At 41.1% G+C, this 23470-nt stretch overlaps 1 protein-coding gene and 1 non-coding gene across 2 annotated transcripts; both read left to right on the forward strand.

Annotated features, from left to right (window-relative positions):
• Window positions 1-10883: 10883 nt before the first annotated feature.
• LOC123757787 (SUMO-interacting motif-containing protein 1-like) lies at window positions 10884-11597 on the forward strand. Its single transcript, XM_045741621.2, has one exon. The coding sequence runs from the start codon at window positions 10884-10886 to the stop codon at window positions 11595-11597; it is 714 nt and encodes a 237-aa protein (XP_045597577.2).
• Window positions 11598-12492: 895 nt separating this feature from the next.
• Window positions 12493-12564, forward strand: TRNAH-GUG (transfer RNA histidin (anticodon GUG)). Its single transcript has one exon. It is a non-coding gene; the product is annotated as a tRNA-His (tRNA).
• The last annotated feature ends 10906 nt before the right edge of the window (window positions 12565-23470 follow it).

Consider the following 23470-nt stretch of genomic DNA (forward strand, 5'->3'; position numbering starts at 1 on the left):
TATGGTTGTGTCGACTGGGACGTTGGTAAAAAGGGATTCAACGTCCAGGGAAGCGATGATTCCATCGGGCTGGGTAGATTTGATCAATTCTAGGAAATCTGCTGATGATTGTAGACTAAACTTACTTGGAGTGTATGGAGTTAGGAGTTCATTGAGTTTTTTTGCCAGGTGATAAGTTGGGGTTGGTATTTGGCTGATTATAGGGCGTAGTGGGTTACCTGGTTTATGCGTCTTAACATTGCCGTAGGCATATCCTAAGCCATAGTCGCCTTGAAGTTTATTGAAATGCACACTACCTTTCTTTGCGTTGATTGCTGTAATTGTTTTGTTTACTTTCCGCTTAAGGTCTTCTACGGGGTTCCTCGTTATTCGTTGAAATTTGGAGTCGTCACTTAGGATGTCGCTAATTTTGTTCATGTATTCATGGGTAGGAATCAATACATATGCTGCTGTTTTGTCGGCTTTTCTTATTGTTACGTCTTTCAGATTTTTTAGTTGTTTCTCTGCTTCTTTGAGTCGTGGGGTTAAGATTGTAGATGAATATGTTCCTCGTTTTTTCCCTGCTTCTGCAAGTAGTTCAGCTTGAAGTGTGTCCGTGGTGATGACTTTTTTGTTGTCTTCTAGCTTATGGATATCGTCCAGAAGCATTTCGATTTCCAGGCGTTTTTGATGCATCTTTGGTTTAGATAAGAATTGACAATTTAGACCAAGATTTAAGAGGTCTCGTTGGTCCTGGGTAAGATCATAAGAAGTCAGGTTAAAGTAGCCATCTTTAGGACGAGGGATTTTTAGCTGTCCACCGTTTAGGGATGTTAACTTACGGAGTGTCTTTGTTTCTACAAGAGTTTTATGTTGTTGTTTCAGGTTAAATAGTTCACTGTTGATGGTTTGCTTGAGTTGGATAGGGATGTCGTACTGGGTCCATTTGTTTAACAGATGCTCCGCCTGCTCTATAAAGGTTTGGAGGGTTTCCTTCTTCTTGTTTAGTTGATGCCGAATGAGCTCTTGCCTATACCTATAGGTAAACTCTGTATTGCGGACTGCTGGGTCATGTGGGTTTATATTGGTGTATACTGGCAGCAGGTTTTCTTTCAAACATGTTTCATTGAATATGACCGCATATTCTGTATTTATTATTTTCTAGTTTAGGGCTTCTATCCCTCTAACTATTTTCTTAGCATCAGGGCTTAATTGGAATAGGAGTTCTCCAAAACTCATTTTCGTTTTGGAGAACTTTCGTTCACTTGAGAATGAACCATGGAGGTTCGAAACGTCGTGCAAATTATACAAATAAGTGTAATACACTCTATAGTAAATCACTTCTTTTCTTCACCTTAAAAGTACGAAAATGAGTTTTGGAGAACTCCTATTCCAATTAAGCCCTGATGCTAAGAAAATAGTTAGAGGGATAGAAGCCCTAAACCAGAAAATAATAAATACAGAATATGCGGTCATATTCAATGAAACATGTTTGAAAGAAAACCTGCTGCCAGTATACACCAATATAAACCCACATGACCCAGCAATCCGCAATACAGAGTTTACCTATAGGTATAGGCAAGAGCTCATTCGGCATCAACTAAACAAGAAGAAGGAAACCCTCCAAACCTTTATAGAGCAGGCGGAGCATCTGTTAAACAAATGGACCCAGTACGACATCCCTATCCAACTCAAGCAAACCATCAACAGTGAACTATTTAACCTGAAACAACAACATAAAACTCTTGTAGAAACAAAGACACTCCGTAAGTTAACATCCCTAAACGGTGGACAGCTAAAAATCCCTCGTCCTAAAGATGGCTACTTTAACCTGACTTCTTATGATCTTACCCAGGACCAACGAGACCTCTTAAATCTTGGTCTAAATTGTCAATTCTTATCTAAACCAAAGATGCATCAAAAACGCCTGGAAATCGAAATGCTTCTGGACGATATCCATAAGCTAGAAGACAACAAAAAAGTCATCACCACGGACACACTTCAAGCTGAACTACTTGCAGAAGCAGGGAAAAAACAGGAACATATTCATCTACAATCTTAACCCCACGACTCAAAGAAGCAGCGAAACAACTAAAAAATCTGAAAGACGTAACAATAAGAAAAGCCGACAAAACAGCAGCATATGTATTGATTCCTACCCATGAATACATGAACAAAATTAGCGACATCCTAAGTGACGACTCCAAATTTCAACGAATCACGAGGAACCCCGTAGAAGACCTTAAGCGGAAAGTAAACAAAACAATTACAGCAATCAACGCAAAGAAAGGTAGTGTGCATTTCAATAAACTTCAAGGCGACTATGGCTTAGGATATGCCTACGGCAATGTTAAGACGCATAAACCAGGTAACCCACTACGCCCTATAATCAGCCAAATACCAACCCCAACTTATCACCTGGCAAAAAAACTCAATGAACTCCTAACTCCATACACTCCAAGTAAGTTTAGTCTACAATCATCAGCAGATTTCCTAGAATTGATCAAATCTACCCAGCCCGATGGAATCATCGCTTCCCTGGACGTTGAATCCCTTTTTACCAACGTCCCAGTCGACACAACCATAGGAATGATACTGGACAGAGTATACAGAGACGAGAGCACCCCCAAATTAGACATACCTGAGCCACACTTGAAAAGTCTTCTCGAAGCATGTACAAAGGAAGCCCCTTTCATCAGTCCACAAGGAGACATGTATTTACAGATAGACGGAGTAGCAATGGGCTCCCCCTTAGGAGTTTTATTTGCTAATTTTTATATGGGAACCATCGAAGATAGGGTCTTCAGTAGCAGACAAAAACCAACTGTATACTGCCGTTATGTAGATGACATATTCGTAATAGTAAAAGACTCAGATGAACTAATTGACCTAAAAAGACACCTAGAGAGAGAGTCAGTACTCCGATTTACACATGAAAATAGTGAAAATAACAGTCTGCCATTCTTGGATGTACTAATAACAAAAACAGGAACCTCTTTAAGCACCAACGTATATACCAAGCCCACCAACATAGGATTATGCCTGAACGGTAGAAGTGAGTGCCCCCAAAGATACAAAGCCAGTGTTCTCAATGCTTATATTCGTCGAGCGCTTACCCACTGCTCTGAATGGAGCAACGTGAGTAGAGAGTTTGAAAGAGTAACTCAGGTATTGGTGAACAACGGATATAGCAACGCGGAAATAAACGCTGCTATAAGAAGACACTTGGACCGTTGGTATAATTCAGAACCTAGAACAGAAACCACAACACCCCCAATAAAATTATATTACAAATCAACCATGCACAGTGAACATATAAAAGAGGAAAGAATAATGAAAGAAATAATCCGTAAAGGAGTAAAAAGCACTACTCCTAACCAAAACATAAACCTTATAATATTCTACAAAACCAAGAAGACTTCCGAACTCCTTATCAAAAACAGCCCGAAGCCGACGGAGAACCCTCTACAGCAGTCAAGCGTTGTATACATGTACACTTGCCCCCACGAAGGATGTAACCTTCAATGTAAGTACATAGGTATGACGTCGACCAAGCTGACGAGGCGTTTGACATGCCATCTTCAATCTGGTGCCCCTAGGAATCACATGAGACAAGCCCATGACATTACTCTAACAAGAGAAATGTTGAACAAGAATACTTGCATAATAGACAAAACCCAAGATTCAAGAAGATTACAAATTCTTGAGGCAATTCACATAAGAATAGAGCGACCTACCATGAACACCCAAATCACGGAACTATTTACTCTACCCACCATGAGAGTAAGGACAAGACAAGAACATATCGATGCCAACACAGAAGACAATGTCCAACATAACAGGCCAATTACACTGGATTAATCTTTGTGTTTAGATAGGAGATGCCTCGTATGGGCCAATAAGCCTTCTGCAGCCCCTATGTTTATCCCTTATGTATCCCCCCATGTTTTTCACCTTCATTGTATTATCACCTGACCTAATGCGGGTATAAAATCAACTAGTATTGTAAGATTGTTCACTTGAGAATGAACCATGGAGGTTCGAAACGTCGTGCAAATTATACAAATAAGTGTAATACACTCTATAGTAAATCACTTCTTTTCTTCACCTTAAAAGTACGAAAATGAGTTTTGGAGAACTCCTATTCCAATTAAGCCCTGATGCTAAGAAAATAGTTAGAGGGATAGAAGCCCTAAACCAGAAAATATATATATATATATATATATACATATATATATATATATATATATATATATATATATATATATATATATATATATATATATATATATATACATGTATATATATATATATATATATATATATATATATATATATATATATATATATATATATATATATATATATATATATATATATATATATAATTTATATGTGTGTGTGTGTGTGAGGATATATATGTTTGTTAAACAACACAAAAATCATTGATAGATACAGCGATAGCAGGCGGCTTGACATCTGCGAGGCACTACACATCAAGAAGTCAACACAAGCAATCAACAGCCAATTAATGCACAACTATATTCTACCCACTTCAAGACTCATCAAGGTATATGGGCCAATAGGCCCTTTGCAGTTACTTCCATTCTTCCCTTTAATGTATCCAATTTATACCCAATGCACCGTGTTCTGTCTTGCGTTGAAAGTTTTGTTCACCTCATCCAAAACTGTTGTAACATATCACCTCACCCAAATGCGAGTTTATAAGACAAAAGCTGTTTAAATACATACATATATATATATATATATATATATATATATATATATATATATATATATATATATATATATATATATATATATATATATATATGTCGTACCTAGTAGCCAGAACGCACTTCTCAGCCTACTATGCAAAGCCCGATTTGCCTAATAAGCCAAGTTTTCCTGAATTTAAATATTTTCTCTAATTTTTTTCTTATGAAATGATATTTCTACCCATTTCATTATGTATGAGGTCAATTTTGTTTTATTGTAGTTAAAATTAACGTAGATAACTGACCGAACCTAACCAACCCTACCTAACCTAACCTAACCTATCTTTATAGGTTAGGTTGGGTTAGGTAACCGAAAAAGGTAGGTTAGGTTAGGTAGGTTAGGTCGTCGAAAAAACATTAATTCATGAAAACTTCGCTTATTAGGCAAATTGGGCCTTGCATAGTAGGCTGAGAAGGTCGTTCTGGCTACTAGGTACGACATATATATATATATATATATATATATATATATATATATATATATATATATATATATATATATATATATGCAAACAAGCCTGAATGGCCCCCAGGCATATATGTAACTGAAAACTCACCCCAGAAGTGACTCGAACCCATACTGCCCCGTTGACCATCACGACCGGACAAAAGAAGATGGTAGCCGAGGCTAATTCCCCATCCTCCCGCCGGCATCTTGGGCATGGTATTTTGATAAAAGACCTTGCCTAAAACAATAAAATATGATAAATATTTTGATAAAAAAAATTCCAGTTAGTTTATTTGAATTATTATTACTATATTATATTAAGAACATAAATTATTGACTTAGTTGAGTTAGCTTATGTTAGGTTAAGATAGGTTAGGTTAGATTAGGTAGGGTTGGTTGGGTTCGGTCATATATATATATAAGTTAGTTTTAACTCAAATTAAAACAAATTAACTCATGCATAATGAAATGGATAGCTTTATCATTTCATACGAAAAAAATTAGAAAAATATATAAATTCAGGAAAACTTGGCTTATTAGGCAAATCGGGCCATGCACAGTAGGCCGAGTACTGCTTTCTAGTTACTAGGTACGACATATATATATATATATATATATATATATATATATATATATATATATATATATATATATAATATAAACCTGGAAATGCGTATGGAAATGTCAAGACGCACAAGCCTGGAAACCCACTTCGGCCAATCATTAGCCAGATACCCACACCCACGTACAGATTGGCAAAGCGACTCAACGGCCTGCTGACTCCTTATGTTCCTTGCGCCTTCAGCCTGAAGTCTCCAAAGGAATTTGTGGACTTACTGCGGGGCGCACGGGCCACAGGGATAAGAGCCTCGTTGGACGTAGAATCGCTGTTTACCAACGTACCTGTGGACGAGACAATCGGAATGATAGCCGACAGAGTGTATCGTGATCCAGCCTGTACTCCTCTTGACATGCCAGAAAGTATTCTGAGGAAACTACTCCAAGCTTGTACTAAAGAGGCACCCTTCTTGAGCCCGGATGGGCATATGTATAAGCAAGTAGATGGGGTCGCTATGGGTTCTCCCCTAGGTGTCCTGTTTGCAAACTTCTACATGGGTACCATCGAGCAAAAAGTCTTAGTCGACATGAACTTGAAACCGGCCATATACTGCAGGTATGTTGACGACATTTTTACACAGGTACCTGATGTCAGACATCTGCAGGAGCTGAAGGAGGCATTTGAGCAGAGTTCCGTGCTGCGTTTCACTTACGAGACGGAAAAGGATGGGAAGCTGCCTTTTCTAGATGTAACAGTCATGGAAAAGGGCGGAGGTTTCCACACTGCAGTCTACACAAAGGAAACAAACATAGGAATGTGCCTAAATGCCAACAGCGACTGCCCTGACAGGTACAAGAGGAGTGTTGTTAACGCATACGTCGACCGTGCTCTCAGCCACAGCTCAGAATGGAAGCAAGTCGACGAAGAACTCTGTAGGGTAAGGCAGGTTCTAGTCAATAACGGCTTCTCCAATGGTTTCATCGAAGACATCATAAGAAGGAAAGTGAAAAGCCATGCAACCTCCGAAGAGACAACTAACACAACACCTATACCCCCTATCAGACTATTTTACAGGAACTTCTTTTCCACAGCTCATAAAACAGAGGAAAGGGTCCTGAAAGATATTGTTAATAGAAACGTTATCCCTACAGACAAAAATCAGAGGATACAACTGACGATTTACTATAAAACCAGAAAAACGGCCAGCCTACTCATGAGAAACTCTCCAGACACGAAACAGAACGCTTTAAAAGAGACTAACGTCGTCTATGCCTTCAAATGCCCACTTGGGGACTGTAAGCTCCAAAAAACCCAGTATATAGGCAAGACAACAACATCTCTTTCTAGGCGTTTAACGATGCATAAACAACAGGGCTCCATTAAGGAACATATAATCTCTTCCCATAACCAAACCATCGCCAGAGAAATCCTAGTAAACAACACAGAAATCATCGATAGATACAGCGATAGCAGGCGGCTTGACGTTTGCGAGGCACTACACATCAAGAAGTCAACACCAGCAATCAACAGCCAATTATTGCACAACTATATTCTACCCACCTCAAGACTCCGCTCCAATATAGAAGCATCAAGAAATATGGACCAATAGGCTTTCTACAAACACTTCTATTCAATATCCATTGTTTCGTGTTCTGTCTTGTGTTGATACTTTTAATACCCTATTAATATCCTCTAATGCCACATCATCCTTCCCACCTCACTCAAATGTAATGCCACATCACCCTTCCCACCTCACTCAAATGTAGATATAAAATCAGGGAAATGCAAGTTCTAATCAGTTGTGTATTTGTGAAGTCTTTGAAAATGTAATAAGTTTTACGAAACGCGCCCGTGTCGCGTCAGACTAGAAATAAAAATGAATTTTGGAGAAGTGATTTTTGATTTACCTCCAACAGTGAAGCGTAATGTACGAAAGATTGAGAAAATTCGTGTTAGAATTATTAATCTTACATTTTCGGTCATATTTAATAATATATGTCTACAGGAAAGACTGCTACCAAAATATACTAATATATATATATATATATATATATATATATATATATATATATATATATATATATATATATATATATATATATATATATATATATATATATATATATATATATATGTATATATATGTATATATATATATATATGTCGTACCTAGTAGCCAGAACGCACTTCTCAGCCTACTATGCAAGGCCCGATTTGCCTAATAAGCCAAGTTTTCCTGAATTATTATATTTTCTCAATTTTTTTTCTTATGAAATGATAAAGCTACCTATTTCATTATGTATGAGGTCAATTTTTTTTTATTGGAGTTAAGATTAACGTAGATATACGACTGAACCTAACCAACCCTACCTAACCTAACCTAACCTAACCTATCTCTATAGGTTAGGTTAGGTAGCCGAAAAAGCTAGGTTAGGTTAGGTTAGGTAGGTTAGGTAGTCGAAAAACAATTAATTCATGAAAACTTGGCTTATTAGGCAAATCGGGCCTTGCATAGTAGGCTGAGGAGTGCGTTCTGGCTACTAGGTACGATATATATATTTATATATATATATATATATATATATATATATATATATATATATATATATATATATATGCGGAAAATCCACAGAGAAATATGAAAGGAGGTGAGCGTTTCGGCTTTGTTAAAGCCTTTGTCAACACCAGACTGATTGAGTCAGTCTGGTGTTGACAAAGGCTTTAACAAAGCCGAAACGTTCACCTCCTTTCATATTTCTCTGTGGATTTTCCGCATAAAATGATCAGTGTTTTGTGATCGTCAATTGCATATATATATATATATATATATATATATATATATATATATATATATATATATATATATATATATAACTGAAAACTTATGAGGAGGATTGAAACTGAGGACGATAGTACGAGGCTACAAGATGACTTAGACAGACTGAGTGAATGGTCCAACAAATGGCTGTTGAAGTTCAACCCGAGTAAATGCAAAGTAATGAAACTAGGTGGTGGAAATAGGAGGCCAAACACAGGATACAGAATAGGAGATGAAGTACTTAATGAAACGAACAGAAAGATCTAGGAGTTGATACCACACCAAACCTGTCTCCTGAAGCCCACATAAAAAGAATAACGTCTGCGGCATATGCGAGGCTGGCTAACATCAGAACAGCGTTCAGGAACCTGTGTAAGGAATCATTCAGAATCTTGTACACCACATATGTAAGACCAATCCTGGAGTATACGGCCCCAGCATGGAGCCCGTACCTTGTCAAGCACAAGACGAAGCTGGAAAAAGTTCAGAGATATGCCACTAGGCTAGTCCCAGAACTAAGAGGCATGAGTTATGAGGAAAGGCTGCGGGAAATGCACCTCACGACACTGGAAGACAGAAGAGTAAGGGGAGACATGATCACTACCTACAAAATTCTCAGGGGAATTGACAGGATAGATAAAGACAAACTGTTTAACACGGGTGGAACATGAACAAAGGGACACAGGTGGAAACTGAGTACCCACATGAGCCACAGAGACGTTAGAAAGAATCTTTTCAGTGTCAGAGTAGTTAACAGGTGGAATGCATTAGGCAGTGATGTGGTGGAGGCTGACTCCATACACAGTTTCAAATATAGATATGATAGAGCCCAGTAGGCTCAGGAATCTGTAGACCAGTAGATTGACGGTTGAGAGGCGGGACTAAAGAGCCAGAGGTCAGCCCCCGCAAGCACAACTAGGTAAGAACATGTCTCAAGCAGTGGGTGACATGACTTTGTAACACCCAGGACCCCCCCCCCCTATATTAGGATATCGGAATTGTATCATGTGTGACGGTATCATTGCTTGTACTTTTGCCAAGATTTTTTTTTGTACTTTTGTGTCTCTTATTATACATTTATGTTTTGTTCTTACTGCAGTATAACTGTATAATGTACTTTGCTTCATGTTAATTTAGTTAGCTTACTTTTATCATTATGTCACTGGCAATTTTTTTTTCCTTTTAGGGTTAGTTGTGGTATTTTGGATGAGTTAGGATAAGACAAAATTGGGCTTAATTATCATACACCCGATTTTGTCTTAACTCCGGGGAAAGGGAGCTGTAACACCCAGGACCTCCCCCCTCCCTTAGAGTTCACACCCAGGGAAGCCTTCTCCAAGAGGTCAGCCCAGATGACCTCCGGTTTATCTTGTATAATGATTAAAAATTCCTGGGTTAGTCTTAGTCAGCATAGTTTCAAGTATGTAATATTTCAGGCAAGGGAATTAGACTCCAGATTCTTATGTGTAAACATCCCTGGATCTCCCCCTTTTGGCCAGGTCAGTCACACATGTAATTAATAACTCCTCTCTTGAAGAGTGTATGGTGAATGTCAAACAAGCTTATTGAAATATTTCTTAAGTGTTTGTGCACGTGTGGCCCGACCCCCCAAGCAATTCTGACCAGGTAGCAACAGCAGATCTTCCCCTCCCCCCTGTGGGGGTTGTATATAGAGGTCCTGTAGGGACTTAGGAGAGACAGAGTGCCGGACACCGGGGCCCAGAGAGGGCTGTGAAGAACATCTCAGCCAGGGAGAGACAGAGGATTTAAGGTAATGGGTGTGATCTCTGAGGTTTTGTTCCATGTCCAAATTTCTTAACTTTTTGCCAGTGTTAGAATAAGATTTATAAGTGGTGATTGACATAATTTTGGTCTCAATAAACTCATTTTTAAATTTCCCGTCTGTGTCAGTTGTTGAATCCTCTTAGCCTTTTGGATATAGTGGCTGTCAACCATTTTCATAATTAATGACAGTCATAGAAAGTACTCTCCACGTCAAGCAATGTTTCTTGCTTCGTTGCTTGATATAGTCACAATGGTCAAAGGCAGATGATGGCAGCGTATTTAATCCGGTGTTAGCATTTCCTTGTTGGCAGTGTACCTTTGGTTCCGGTGTAACCATCATATGTCAGCTCATAACAGTGTTACCAAGTGCAACCGACAGGGAAGTGTTACTCAGGAAAAGTAGTGTTTACATTATTAGTTTAGTAACCATTATAGTGGTGACAGATTATAGTGGTGGTACAATAGAGTGGTGTTACAACATCAGCAGTGGGTGACGTGGCTCCAGCAGTGGGTGACATGACACCAGCAGTGGGTGACATGACACCAGCAGTGGGTGACATGACTCCAGCAGTGGGTGACGTGGCTCCAGCAGTGGGTGACATGACACCAGCAGTGGGTGACATGCCACCAGCAGTGGGTGACATGACACCAGCAGTGGGTGACATGCCACCAGCAGTGGGTGACATGACACCAGCAGTGGGTGACATGACTCCAGCAGTGGGTGACATGACACCAGCTGTGGGTGACATGACTCCAGCAGTGGGTGACATGACACCAGCAGTGGGTGACATGCCACCAGCAGTGGGTGACATTACACCAACTGTGGGTGACATTACACCAACAGTGGGTGACATTACACCAACAGTGGGTGACATGACACCAGCAGTGGGTGACATTACACCAACAGTGGGTGACATGCCACCAACAGTGGGTGACATTACACCAACAGTGGGTGACATGACACCAGTAGTGGGTGACATTACACCAACAGTGGGTGACATGCCACCAACAGTGGGTGACATTACACCAACAGTGGGTGACATGACACCAGCAGTGGGTGACATTACACCAACAGTGGGTGACATGACACCAGCAGTGGGTGACATTACACCAACAGTGGGTGACATGCCACCAACAGTGGGTGACATTACACCAACAGTGGGTGACATGACACCAGCAGTGGTTTATATAATCCTGGGCTATAATTTATATTTCAAAACTCACAAATAATAAAACAAAGATTACATTTCATGTCTTGTCATAATAGAATTAATCTTCAATTTTGTATTAAGTCAATTGTATGTTTTGAATCTCACAAATGAGTTAATAATGCATATGAATTATCACCTGTTTAAATATCATATTTATGTGAAGTTGTTATCTTGTCTAGGTGAGTGCCAGTTTGCCCAAAGTAAAGCTTATTATAAGATTTACAAAGGAGTTTGTACACCTACCTATAGCACTTATTAGGTGAACTTTTAACCAAAATTTGTTATATATATATATATATACACTGCTATACTGATGTTTGTTTATATATATTGCTATATTGATGTCATCAACTGTGTTATTTAGGAATTTCATTAAATATATTTGTACAATTGTTGAATTAGTGTATTTTATTCGTTGTTGTGTAACTTAAAATATCTTATTGTAAAATATATTAACTAACTTTAACATATTCTAAAGTTCTCTCTATATAGTGAACAAAAGATGTTTTGGTGACCTCACTTCACACAGAGCGTGCCGATGCTCTTTAGTTCCATACTGTTAAAAGCCTCCCTAGAGGCAAAAGCTCTACTAGCTTTTCCGAAAACGGAGTTTCCGCTCCGTTATGTTAAGCCGGCAAGGTAACGTAACCAATCAGGGATCACCTTGGTAACGCGTGATATTTTAAATCTCCGCCCATTAGTTACATAGTCACGTGACCTGTAACTCTTCATCCTCGGATATAATTCATAAGATGCCGTCTTGTTTAACTAAAGTAATGCATACAAATATACAGCTTAATACCTTTAAGTATAGTTAAACGTTATATACATTTAAATATATTCTGAACATTTAAACATTCTAATTTATGTAAAGTATATTAATCTATCATGCAAATATGCGGTATACCACGGTGGCCGTGATCGTATAGTGGTTAGTACATTGCGTTGTGGCCGCAATAACCCAGGTTCGAATCCTGGTCACGGCAGAGGGACATATAATATTTAAATTTTATAATAATGTGTTCATGAATATATATATATATATAATATATATATATATATATATATATAGGAAAAAAAAAAAAAGGGAAGGGGGTGGTAGGAGAAAAGCACACAGAAACTGTATTGGAGGGGACCTACATTCCCTCCAATGCGTTATGTGTGGTTTCCTCCGAGGCTATGGGTCCCCCTTCTTCCAGCCAGAGGTGGTACTCCCTTCCCTATTGAAAAAAAAAAAAAAAAAAAAAAATATATATATATATATATATATATATATATATATATATATATATATATATATATATATATATATATATATATATATATATATATATATATATATATATATATATATATATATATATATATATATATATATATAAGTGTCCTCGTATTGGCTACTCTTTTGTTCTTATAAGAATGGCACGCAAGAACAATGAACATGGTCCAATGTCTCCAGCACATGTGAGTGTTCGTATGTGTATTTACTACTCGGACCTGCAGGATCGAGGTGTTAGCTCCTGGGCCCCAATTTCCTAGTCGTCGGTTGTCTAATGTATCGACTCTTAGACCTACTTTTATGTTATTATATCTACTACATATTTATCTTATTGCAAACCTTTTAACTTTTTCAATTCTGGTTGTGTGCTTTGGGAATGCTTTGAGACTCGCCTGCAACCGAATATGTATCGCTTGCAGGCGATGCATATTCCAGGATTGTTGCTTAGTTAACTAGCTGCAACAATCATCCTCCCCCCCCCCCCTCCCCCACCACCCCCCCCCCCACCCCATCCCCACCACCCCCCCCCCCCGAACACACACATAAGAGCCTCTTACCTCATAAGAGGTTGGTGCATAAGCTGGAGAAACTGGTAAAGTGCTCCAGGGGATAAGGGAGTACTTTAACAATAGGAAGCAGAGAGTTACAGTGAGGGGTGAGACCTCAGATTGGCGTGAAGTCACCGGTGGAGTCCCACAGGGCTCTGTACCCGGACCTATCCTGTTTCTGATATACGTAAATGATCTCCCAGAGGGTATAGACTCATTCCTCTCAATGTTTGCTGACGATGCCAAAATTATGAGATGGATTAAGACAGTGGTGGACTGCTTGAGGCTTCATGACCTGCACAAACTGGAGGAATGGTGCAACATATAGTTGTTAGAGTTTAACTCTAGAAAATGTAATGAAATGAAGATAGGTGTAGACCAGGAGGTCAGATACAAGGTACCATTTGGGAGGTAAAATTCTTCTAGAATCAGAGAGAACGACCTGTTGGTTGATATCACGCCAGACCTGTCCCATGAAGTTTATATCAAGAGGATAACATCAGCGGCATATGCCAGGTTGGCTAACATGAAAACGGCCTTTAGAAACTTGTGTAAGGAATCATTCAGAATCTTGTATACCACGTATGTCAGACCAATCCTGGAGTATGTAGCTCCAGCATGGAGTCCATATCTAGTCAAGCATAAAACTAAATTGGAGAAGGTTAAGAGGTTTACCACCAGACTAGTGCCCGAACTGAGGGGTATGAGCTACGAGAAGAGACTACGGGAATTAAACCTCACTTTGCTGGAAGACAGTAGAGTTAGGGGGACATGATCACCACATACAAGATCCTCCAAGGAATTGATAGGATAGACAAAGACAGTTTATTTAAAACAAGGGGCATATGCACTTGGGGACATAGGTGGAAATTAAGTGCCCAAATGAGCCATAAAGTCATTAGAAAGAGTTTTTTAGTGTCAGAGTAGTAGCCAAATGGAATGCATTAGGAAGTGATGTGGTGGAGGCTGACTCCATACACAGTTTCAAGTGTAGATATGATAGAGCCCAGTAGGCTCAGGAATCTGTACATCAGTTGATTGACGGTTGAAAGGCGGGAACCAAAGAGCCAAAGCTCAACCTCCGCAAGCACAACTAGGTGAGTACACATAGGTGAGTAGACACCCCGCGACCCTCCCCCCGGAACACCTCACCCCCGCCAGACTCACCTTATCTCCCCCCTGATACCCTCATAATGCACCAGGAGGCGGCCAGGAGATGCTTCCTGCCACCGTCTTGGCTCACATGTTTTAGTTGTGAGAACACTTCCTCATGTCTTAGCTGTGACGACACTTCCTCATGTCTTAGCTGTGACGACACTTCCTCTTGTCTTAGCTGTGACGACACTTCCTCATGTCTTAGCTGTGACGACACTTCCTCTTGTCTTAGCTGTGACGACACTTCCTCATGTCTTAGCTGTGACGACACTTCCTCTTGTCTTAGCTGTGACGACACTTCCTCATGTCTTAGCTGTGACGACACTTCCTCATGTCTTAGCTGTGAGGGCCCTTCCTTCCTCATGTCTTAGCTGTGACGACACTTCCTCATGTTTTAGCTGTGACGACACTTCCTTCCTCATGTCTTAGCTGTGACGACACTTCCTCATGTCTTAGCTGTGACGACACTTCCTCTTGTCTTAGCTGTGACGACACTTCCTCTTGTCTTAGCTGTGACGACACTTCCTCTTGTCTTAGCTGTGACGACACTTCCTCATGTCTTAGCTGTGACGACACTTCCTCTTGTCTTAGCTGTGACGACACTTCCTCATGTCTTAGCTGTGAGGACCCTTCCTTCCTCATGTCTTAGCCGTGACGACACTTCCTCATGTCTTAGTTGTGACGACACTTCCTCATGTCTTAGCTGTGACGACACTTCCTCTTGTCTTAGCTGTGACGACAACTCCTCATGTCTTAGTTGTGAGGACCCTTCCTTCCTCATGTCTTAGTTGTGAGGACCCTTCCTTCCTCATGTCTTAGCTGTGAGGACCCTTCCTTCCTCATGTCTTAGCTGTGAGTACCCTTCCTTTCTCATGTCTTAGCTGTGAGGACACTTCCCTCCTCATGTCTAACTCTTATTCTCTCACTTTCTTTTTACAGTTTTCCGGCAGAACAAAGATGAATTGTCTGTTTCCTTTCATCTGATGCACCTGCTCACCTAGCAATGAATATAGGCACTAGTTAAGGAACTATTGTGGTCATGGGGAAGCTTAGGCATTAGCACCTGATACCTCTGTTCACCTACCAGTAAAATCGGTACCCAAGAGCTAGGCCACTGTTGTGGGTTGCATCCTGGGAAAAAGTCAGCTGTTGACCTAGTTGGGTCTGGATAAGCCTAACGCGTTTCCTGTTCCCGACAATGGGGAAATAAACCCGAATTGAAAGCCATAGATTATGTTTTTCCTGGACAATATTATTGTCTAGACAATGTAAACAAAAAATGTAATTTTGACTGGCAAGGTTTCATTTTAATCCCCCCCCCCCCTACGTCTCTTCTTCCTGTCTCCGCTATTCTCTCTCTCTTCCTCTCTCTCTTCCTTGTTTCATTCACCTATTTGTTCTGCCATTTTGTTCATATACCATCAGATGACTCTCTCATTTTTCTACTGTTTACTACTTTCTACTACATTTTTCCTTCACGTCTACTTTCTCATCTTCCTCTTCCATATTTGTCCTTTTACTTCAATCTTCTTTGCCAACTATTTCCTTACTCTCTCTCCCCTTCGTCTCTTCCTCGTTTCCTCTCATTATCCTCTCTCTCGTCCTAATCACTACCTCTCCTCCTCCCCCTCCATATCTATCCCTGCCTCTCCTCCTTACTATCTCCCCCTGCCTCTGCTCCATCATTTCCCCTCGTGCCTCTCCCCCACACTAACAAAGCCTGCTGCTGGTTCCCACGGGAGAATTTATCGGGCGCCTTCTGTCCAAACAGTGGCCGGAACCCGCCGTCAACCAGGCGTGCGTATCTACGCGTGGCGGGGCCTCTGGCGCACACCCCTCGCCAGATGTTAGGGGGTGGGTGGGTGGCGGTGGGTGGACTCACCTGGCTGAACTCACAGGGTCGAGCATCTGCTCCTAAGCCCTGACATTCGGACTTTGTTAGTTGAGCAACCCGTCCTCTTAAAAATAACGTCACTTTTGGCTCGTATGCGCACTATGGCCAAATTTGGACGTAATTTGAAATGAAATCGACTCACAAAAAGTGACGTACTGTTCCGTTTTCTGTTTGAGTCGTCCGGCTTACTCGGTCAGCTTAGAAACGGAAACCTTCAATTGACGTTTTTCATAACGTTTTGAAACTTTATGAGAATTTCCTGCCCACCTAACCTATCAGAGGACCCTTAACTTACTGTTTTTGAAAAATAATTACCAAATTTATTTTCATTTTTTTTTCATTTTCAAATTACGTCCAAATTCGGCCATTCGGGCAAACGGCCAAAAGCGACGTTCTTTTTAAGAGGACAGGTTAGAGCATTTAAAACTGTGGATCGAATTGGTTTCGACAACTTTCTCATCTAGTCCGTTGCTCTTATTTACGACTCTTAGGCTAGTAAAGTTCTTTAGTGACATCCTTTGAGTCGTCTGTGGTTCCATTTCAGCTTCTAATTAATGTTCAGCTCGTTTAGCTTCCAATTAATGTTCAGCTCGTTCAGCTGTTCTTTAAATTGAACATTGTTTCTATAGCTAATTTGTTAATCCTTCTTATTATATAGAGGGTTACTTGAATTCTACGATCAGGCAACAAAAATCAGGAAGGAAAGAGAGGGATGGGCAGACTGCATGTTTTTGGATTGTCAGAAAGCCTTTGACACAGTACCGCACAAGAGGCTAGTGAAAAAGCTGAAGATGCAGGCTGGAGTGAAAGGGAAGGTACTCCATTTGATTCAGGAGTACCTAAGCAACAGAAGACAAAGAGTCAGTGTGAGGGGTGAGGTCTCAGATTGGCGAGACGTTACAAGTGGAGTCCCGCAGGGGTCAGTCCTTGCACCTATACTGTTTCTGGTATATATAAATGATCTCCCAGAGGGTATAGACTCGTTTCTCTCAATGTCTGCTGATGATGGAAAAATTATGAGGAGGATTGAAACAGAGGATGATATGAGGAGGCTACTAGACGATCTAGACAGACGGAATGAATGGTCCAACAAATGGCTGATAAAGTTCAACCCGAGTAAATGCAAAGTAATGAAACTAGACGGTGGAAACAGGAGGCCAGACACAGGATACAGAATAGGAGATGAAGTACTTAACGAAACGGACAGAGAGAAAGATCTAGGAGTTGATATCACACCAAACCTGTCTCCTGAAACCCACATAAAAAGAATTACGTCTGTGGCATATGCTAGGCTGGCTAGCATCAGAACAGCCTTCAGGTGTAAGGAATCATTCAGAATCATGTATACCACATATGTAAGACCAATCCTGGAGTATGTAGCCCCAACATGGAGCCCGTACCTTGTCAAGCACAAGACGAAGCTGGAAAAAGTTCAAAGGTATGCCACTAGACTAGTCCCAGAACTAAGAGGCATGAGTTACGAGGAAAGGCTGCGGGAAATGCACCTTACGACACTGGAAGATAGAAGAGTAAGGGGAGACATGATCACTACCTACAAAATCCTCAGGAGAATCGACCGGGTAGACAAGGATAAACTATTCAACACTGGTGGTACGCGAACAAGGGGACACAGGTGGAAACTGAGTACCCACATGAGCCTCAGGGACGTTAGAAAGAACTTATTAGGCAGTGATGTGGTGGAGGCTGACTCCATACACAATTTTAAATGTAGATATGACAGAGCCCAGTAGGCTCAGGAATCTGTACACCAGTTCATTGACGGTTGAGAGGCTGGACCAAACAGCCAAAGCTCAACCCCCGCAAGCACAAATAGGTGAGTACACACACACACACACACACACACAGTCACACAGGAAGCTGCCAGAAATAGCTGACTAACTCCCAGGTACCTATTTACTGCTAGGTAACAGGGGCATCAAGGTGAAAGAAACTCTGCCCATTTTGTTTCTGCCATCATCGGAGATCGAACCCAGAACCCTAGGATTACGAGTCCAGCGCGTTGTCCACTTAGCTATCATGCCCCCATGTGTACTCACCTAGTTGTACTCACCTAGTTGTGCTTCCGGGAGTTGAGCTCTGGCTCTTTGGTCTCGCCTCTCAACTGTCAATCAACTGGTGAACAGGTTCCTGAGCCTATTGGGCTCTATCATATCTACACTTGAAACTGTGTATGGAGTCAGCCTCCACCACATCACTTCCTAATGCATTCCATTTGTCAACCACTCTGACACTAAAAAAGTTCTTTCTAATATCTCTGTGGCTCATTTGGGCACTCAGTTTCCACCTGTGTCCCCTAGTGCGTGTGCCCCTTGTGTTAAACAGCCTGTCTTTATCAACCCTGTCAATTCCCTTGAGAATCTTGAATGTGGTGATCATGTCCCCCCTAACTCTTCTGTCTTCCAGCGAAGTGAGCCCAACTCTTCTGTCTTCCAGCGAAGTGAGGTTTAATTCCCGTAGTCTCTCCTCGTAGCTCATACCTCTCAGCTCGGGTACTAGTCTGGTGGCAAACCTTTGAACCTTTTCCATTTTAGTCTTATGCTTGACTAGATATGGACTCCATGCTGGAGCCGCATACTCCAGGATTGGTCTGACATATGTGGTTTATAATGTTCTGAAAGATTCCTTACACAAGTTTCTGAAGGCCGTTCTTATGCTAGCCAACCTGGCATATGCTGCTGCCGTTATCTCTTGATATGAGCTTCAGGGGACAGGTCTGGCGTGATATCAACCCCCAGGTCTTTCTCTCTCTCTGACTCTTGAAGTATTTCATCTCCCAAATGGTACCTTGTATCTGGTCTCCTGCTTCCTACCCCTATCTTCATTACATTACATTTGCTTGGGTTAAACTCTAACAGCCATTTGTTCGACCATTCCTGCAGCTTGTCCAGGTCTTCTTGAAGCCTCAAGCTGTCCTCCTCTGTCTTAATCCTTCTCATAATTTTGGTGTCGACAGCAAACATTGTGAGGAATGAGTCTATACCCTCTGGGAGATCATTTACGTATATCAGAAACAGGATAGGTCCAAGTACAGAGCCCTGTGGGACTCCACTGGTGACTTCCCGCCAGTCTGAGGTCTCACCCCTCACCGTAACTCTCTGCTTCCTATTGCTTATGTACTCCCTTATCCAGTGGAGCGCCCAACCAGTTACTCCTGCCTGTTTCCGTGTGTGTGTGTGTGTGTGTGTGTGTGTGTGTGTGTGTGTGTGTGTGTGTGTGTGTGTGTGTGTGTGTGTGTGTGTGTGTGTGTGTGTGTGTGATAGAGAATAAATAAATATAAATGTTAGTGTATTTCTGTATGTGTATATATGTACACATACAGAAATACACTCACACACTCTCTCTCTCTCTCTCTCTCTCTCTCTCTCTCTCTCTCTCTCTCTCTCTCTCTCTCTCTCTCTCTCTCTCTCTCTCTCTCTCTCTCTCTTCCAGCTCTTATTACAGATTTTCTCACCCTCCCCTCTATATTCTCTCATGCATTTGCTCTCTTTCTCTTCTTACATTATGTTGTTTTTCTCCGTTTCCCTCATTCCAACCTCTCTCCCTTTCCCTCAATCGTAACCCTGCCTTCCCCTCTATCAGTTCCCCTTTCCCATCCTTCCCTCCCTCCCTGCCTCCCTCCCTCCCTGCTAGTCTCCCTCCCTCAAGCGCCTCTCAGCTTCCCGCATCGCAGACACAATGAACAGGATGTTGACACTCTTTATTGAGACACCAAGGGTCTTGTTGGGTCGTCTCCACCACACCACGCCCACCAGCCACGCCCACCATCCACGCCCACCAGCACGACAATACATACAAGTTCACACCAGCCACTCCCAGCCTCCACGCCCACATATGTACTGTGAAAAGGACGAGTCAACAGCAACAAAGCCAGGACTCGGGGTCATGTTGGGAAGGTTGTGTGTCAGAGCCGAGGAGACAAGACGGCGTCTGTGTACAGTAGTGGCAGGAAACATTATTTTAGAAGACCAATCAATAGTAATATTAATCCTGACCATGTTGCTGTTGCCTTTACCCTTCCTCAGTACATACTTATATGCTCTAACCTTCGTAACATGTGACCTGACTCAAGCCTACTCCCTATTCTTTTTCTTTTCTTACCCTCCTCTTATTCTTACTTCATCCCATTGTTCATGCATCCCATTATTACACTCATCCTATTCATACCTTTTATCCTGTTACCTTTCACCTTACTACACAGGGAATAATCACACTAACGTGATGTATCATTGAGAACATCCGTTGGAGCCGTGATGAGGATTCGAACCTATGCGGGCGGTATTCCCAGGTACACGCCCCAGACCACTAGGCCACGACTTAGTCAAAAGGATTGCAACCTAAGGTACTACTGCACCCTTTAGGATTTCTGAGGCTTCCACTCAAGCCGACCCAGAGTTTCAAACAATCCTTTATTTCACTCTAGCTCTGTCGTCTAGGAATGTTTCTACCTCTGACGCTCCTCTTTCACTACACAGAGTAGAGTAATCACACTGTGTGTACTCACCTATTTGTGCTTGTGGGGTTGAGCTCTGGATCTGGCTCTTTGATCCCGCCTCTAAACCGTCAATAAACTGGCGTACAGGTTCCTAAGCCTACTGGGTTCCACCATATCTACACTTGAAACTGTGTATGGAGTCAGCCTCCACTACATCGCTGCCTAATGCATTCCATTTTTCTACTACTCTGACACTGAACAAATTCTTTCTAATGTCTCTATAGCTGATGGTTGAGTGGATTAAGGTGTCCTGTACACACCAGTTCCGTTGCTCCTGGCAGTATGGGTTCGAGTCACTTCTGGGGTGTGAGTTTTCATATATATATATATATATATATATATATATATATATATATATATATATATATATATATATATATATATATATATATATATATATATATATATATATATATATATATATATATATATATGGCACAACTCTCCTAAACACGAGAGTGAAGTGTTCTAAAGTTGTATACTTCACTCTCGTGTTTAGGAGAGTTGTGCCTTAAGCATAGACACTGTGTCTTCCCATATTAACAGGGACTTGATGAAATTAACGTCTAAATGACCCCTCACTTGCTCTAGTGCTCTTGGGCGGTGGTGATCTTTGGTGTATTTAAATACTCCGAAATTACCATCTCTTTTAAGGGTCTGAGCAGGTGGTGGAGAGGGTTAAGGCGTACCTGTTATGCCAGTTGCTGGAAGGCTTCTGTGCTGGCTAGGGTTCGAGTCTCCTGGTGGGAAAGTGTTCTAAAGTTGTATACTTCACTCTCGTGTTTAGGAGAGTTGTGCCTTAAGCATAGACACTGTGTCTTCCCATATTAACAGGGACTTGATGAAATTAACGTCTAAATGACCCCTCACTTGCTCTAGTGCTCTTGGGCGGTGGTGATCTTTGGTGTATTTAAATACTCCGAAATTACCATCTCTTTTAAGGGTCTGAGCAGGTGGTGGAGAGGGTTAAGGCGTACCTGTTATGCCAGTTGCTGGAAGGCTTCTGTGCTGGCTAGGGTTCGAGTCTCCTGGTGGGAAAGTGTTCTAAAGTTGTATACTTCACTCTCGTGTTTAGGAGAGTTGTGCCTTAAGCATAGACACTGTGTCTTCCCATATTAACAGGGACTTGATGAAATTAACGTCTAAATGACCCCTCACTTGCTCTAGTGCTCTTGGGAGGTGGTGATCTTTGGTGTATTTAAATACTCCGAAATTACCATCTCTTTTAAGGGTCTGAGCAGGTGGTGGAGAGGGTTAAGGCGTACCTGTTATGCCAGTTGCTGGAAGGCTTCTGTGCTGGCTAGGGTTCGAGTCTCCTGGTGGGAAAGTGTTCTAAAGTTGTATACTTCACTCTCGTGTTTAGGAGAGTTGTGCCTTAAGCATAGACACTGTGTCTTCCCATATTAACAGGGACTTGATGAAATTAACGTCTAAATGACCCCTCACTTGCTCTAGTGCTCTTGGGAGGTGGTGATCTTTGGTGTATTTAAATACTCCGAAATTACCATCTCTTTTAAGGGTCTGAGCAGGTGGTGGAGAGGGTTAAGGCGTACCTGTTATGCCAGTTGCTGGAAGGCTTCTGTGCTGGCTAGGGTTCGAGTCTCCTGGTGGGAAAGTGTTCTAAAGTTGTATATATATATATATATATATATATATATATATATATATATATATATATATATATATATATATATATATATATATATATATATATATTGTGACGGTAACGCGTTGGTGTTCGGCTGTTTCAAAAGCTAGGGGTATGGCCTCGTCACATAAAGAAACAAAAAGAAAAAAGCTGGAACTTTCGTCTGTGGTAAGGTAATGGGAAGACACACAAAACACAAGTAAATTTAACAATGAAATTTTAATTACATTAGAAAAGCAAAACATGAATAAAATTGGACATAAAAATTGTAACAGATAAATCAATCAAACAAAATAATAAGAATAATCACTAGCAAATGAAAGTTACGTTAAGACAAGTGAATAATAGCAAAGTAAATTATATGAGTGCAGGAATATTGGCTTCAAGCTGCCACCTCCCTTAGTACACGTAAGCCAAGGCTTAGTCTACCAATGAGACGTGTTAACTTGTGTGGAGCACGATATATTCTGCCTTCTCTAGGTCGCGGTGGCTCAGACATCAGCTCGTGTGGCGGGTGGAGGAGCAGGTGCGACGGGCGCCAGCCAATCAGCGATAGGCAGGCGACGGACAAGCAGTTTGCCGGTTTAACGGTGGCGGAGGTGAGCAGGTGTGCCGGCGCTGGATACGTTTTGCTCTGGGGCAAAACTTGTTGTTGTACTTGTTGGATATATCTTCTATATTAGTTGTTACTGGGACGTAGTTTGGAGGGAAGAGCAGGCTCAATCTCTCTTGAAAGAGATTATCGTCACAATATATATATATATATATATATATATATATATATATATATATATATATATATATATATATATATATATATATCGTACCTAGTAGCCAGAACGCACTTCTCAGCCT

Source organism: Procambarus clarkii, chromosome 40, assembly GCF_040958095.1.
Source record: "Procambarus clarkii isolate CNS0578487 chromosome 40, FALCON_Pclarkii_2.0, whole genome shotgun sequence".
NCBI lineage: Eukaryota > Metazoa > Arthropoda > Malacostraca > Decapoda > Cambaridae > Procambarus > Procambarus clarkii.

Excerpts from the sequence above, each read along its gene's own strand:
- LOC123757787 (XM_045741621.2), top strand. The coding sequence starts at position 10,884 with ATGACACCAGCAGTGGGTGACATGACACCAGCAGTGGGTGACATGACT.